Here is a 2,109-nt window from a genome sequence, read left to right as displayed (position 1 = left end):
ACATCTGGTCAAGCGCGTTCGCCTGAGCCAGAGTCCTCGGGAAGCCGTCCAGGATAAACCCGTTCTGGCACTCTGGTTTCGCGATCTCGTCCTTGATGATGCCGATCACGATCTCGTCCGTCACAAGCCTGCGATGCCCTTCGTGAGCCTCTCCTCCTCCCGTCCTCCCTCCTCTCCTTCTCCTCCCCTCCTCCTCCCCTGCTCCTCCTCTTCTTCCCTCCTCCCTCTTTCTGCCTTACCCTCCTGAGTCCATGATAGCCTTGGCCTTCTTCCCGACATCGGTGCCTGCTGCCACTGCGGCGCGGAGCATGTCGCCTGTGGACAGCTGCGGGATGTTCCTGGACTCCACGATCTTGGGTCCGTGCGTTCCCTTCCCTGGACGAGGCTAAGGTCAGGAGGGTTGGCAGAGCATGTTGGGCAATTGTTCGCGATGAACCCGCCTCCTTCCCCTCCTCACCCGTTTTCTCTCCTCTGCTCTCCTCTGCTCTCCTCTGCTCTCCTCTGCTCTCCTCTGCTCTCCTCTGCTCTCCTCTGTTCTTCTCACTCCCGCTCTGCTCCCCTCCGCCCCGCTCTCTCCTGCTCTGATCCCCTCCGCCCCGCTCCCTTCCGCTCCGCTCTGCTCTGCTCCCCTTCTGTCCTCTCTCCTCCCTCCCTTCTCCTCTCCTCTCTCCTCTCTCCTCTCCTCTCCTCTCCTCTCCTCTCCTCTCCTCTCTTCCTTCACCTGCGCCAGGAGGGCCGAAGAGGATCATGATGGTTCGTGCCATAGTCTGATGTCACACCCTACCTTCCCTGCCACCCGTACCATCGACTACCCCCTCGTCTCATGTACCACCCCTACCATCCAATTGCACCTTCTTCACTTGAGTACCCCACCAGTTATTTCGATCCAGATAACCCCAAGGACAGTCTAGATTACTACCCCTACCCCCACCAAATCAGCTGATCCACGAGCGCGTTCATTTGATAAAATCACATGTGGTTGGTTAAAAAATGGGGGAGGGGGTACAAAACTAGGGGTACTTTTTATAGAAAACTTTTGGGCAACTATGGGTTTATCACAAACTGGAGGGGTCTTAGAATTGCCAATGCAAATGATGGGGTAGGGGTACGTGACAGGACAACCCACGCATGGCGCGTACCATCATGATCCTCTTTGGCCCCCCTGGCCCACGTGAGGAGAGGAGAGGAGAGGAGAGGAGAGGAGAGGAATGAGGAGCTGAGAGGAGCTGAAGAGAGGATAGAGAAGAAGGGAGCGGAGGGGAGGAGGGGAAGGGGGAGGGGGGAGCTTTTCATATGCCTTCACAAGAAGGTATATGAAAAGCCTTCACATGAAGGCATACGAAAAGCAGAATGTTGAGGAGTTTGGCTGCGATGCCCACATCGCAAAAAACGGGAGAATAGAATGAAAGTGGTGAAATGAACATTTTCTGTGTTCGAGCCAGGTCACCACATTTAGGGAGGATAGTTCTGAGAATGGAGCAGGTAGAACCAAACGATGTCAGTGATAGAAAGGTCCAAAACCATTCCATACACCTGCGCCATATACTCTTATACACGCACTTATCCTCGGAAGTCCTGCTGCATGCTTCCTGCCTCCTCCTCCTCTTTCTGCTCCATCAATGAGTCCTGACTCTCCCCAAACTCTTCCTCTTGCATGCTGCATGTGCCCAACGTGTTCTGCCAACCCCCTCCTGACCTTAGCCTCGTCCAGGGAAGGGAACGCACGGACCCAAGATCGTGGAGTCCAGGAACATCCCGCAGCTGTCCACAGGCGACATGCTCCGCGCCGCAGTGGCAGCAGGCACCGATGTCGGGAAGAAGGCCAAGGCTATCATGGACTCAGGAGGGTAAGGCAGAAGGAGGGAGGAGGGAAGAAGAGGAGGAGCAGGGGAGGAGGGCGGGAGGGAGGAGGGGAGGAGGGAGGACGGGAGGAGGAGAGGCTCACGAAGGGCATCGCAGGCTTGTGACGGACGAGATCGTGATCGGCATCATCAAGGACGAGATCGCGAAACCAGAGTGCCAGAACGGGTTTATCCTGGACGGCTTCCCGAGGACTCTGGCTCAGGCGAACGCGCTTGACCAGATGTGAGGGATCGAGCGAGAGAGGAA

General features: G+C 56.6%; 2 protein-coding genes across 2 annotated transcripts in view; one reads left to right on the top strand and one right to left on the bottom strand.

The window, feature by feature from the left end:
• GUITHDRAFT_77982 (hypothetical protein) overlaps positions 1-764 on the bottom strand; it is a gene marked incomplete at both ends in the record, with an annotated part of 1,731 nt that extends 967 nt beyond the window's left edge. The window contains 3 exons of the mRNA XM_005824540.1: positions 3-128; positions 240-375; positions 722-764. Coding sequence (XP_005824597.1) covers positions 3-128; positions 240-375; positions 722-764 — 305 coding nt within the window. The remainder of the gene's footprint in view (positions 1-2; positions 129-239; positions 376-721) is intronic.
• Positions 765-1,713: 949 nt separating this feature from the next.
• The window catches only part of GUITHDRAFT_154931 (hypothetical protein), a gene marked incomplete at both ends in the record, with an annotated part of 1,748 nt that continues 1,352 nt past the window's right edge, over positions 1,714-2,109 (top strand). The window contains 2 exons of the mRNA XM_005824539.1: positions 1,714-1,847; positions 1,960-2,085. Of these exons, the coding sequence (XP_005824596.1) occupies positions 1,714-1,847; positions 1,960-2,085 (260 nt within the window). The remainder of the gene's footprint in view (positions 1,848-1,959; positions 2,086-2,109) is intronic.

The sequence above is a fragment of the Guillardia theta genome (assembly GCF_000315625.1).
Source record: "Guillardia theta CCMP2712 unplaced genomic scaffold GUITHscaffold_93, whole genome shotgun sequence".
NCBI classification, from domain to species: Eukaryota; class Cryptophyceae; order Pyrenomonadales; family Geminigeraceae; genus Guillardia; species Guillardia theta.
This window is presented reverse-complemented; position numbering and strand designations above follow the sequence as displayed.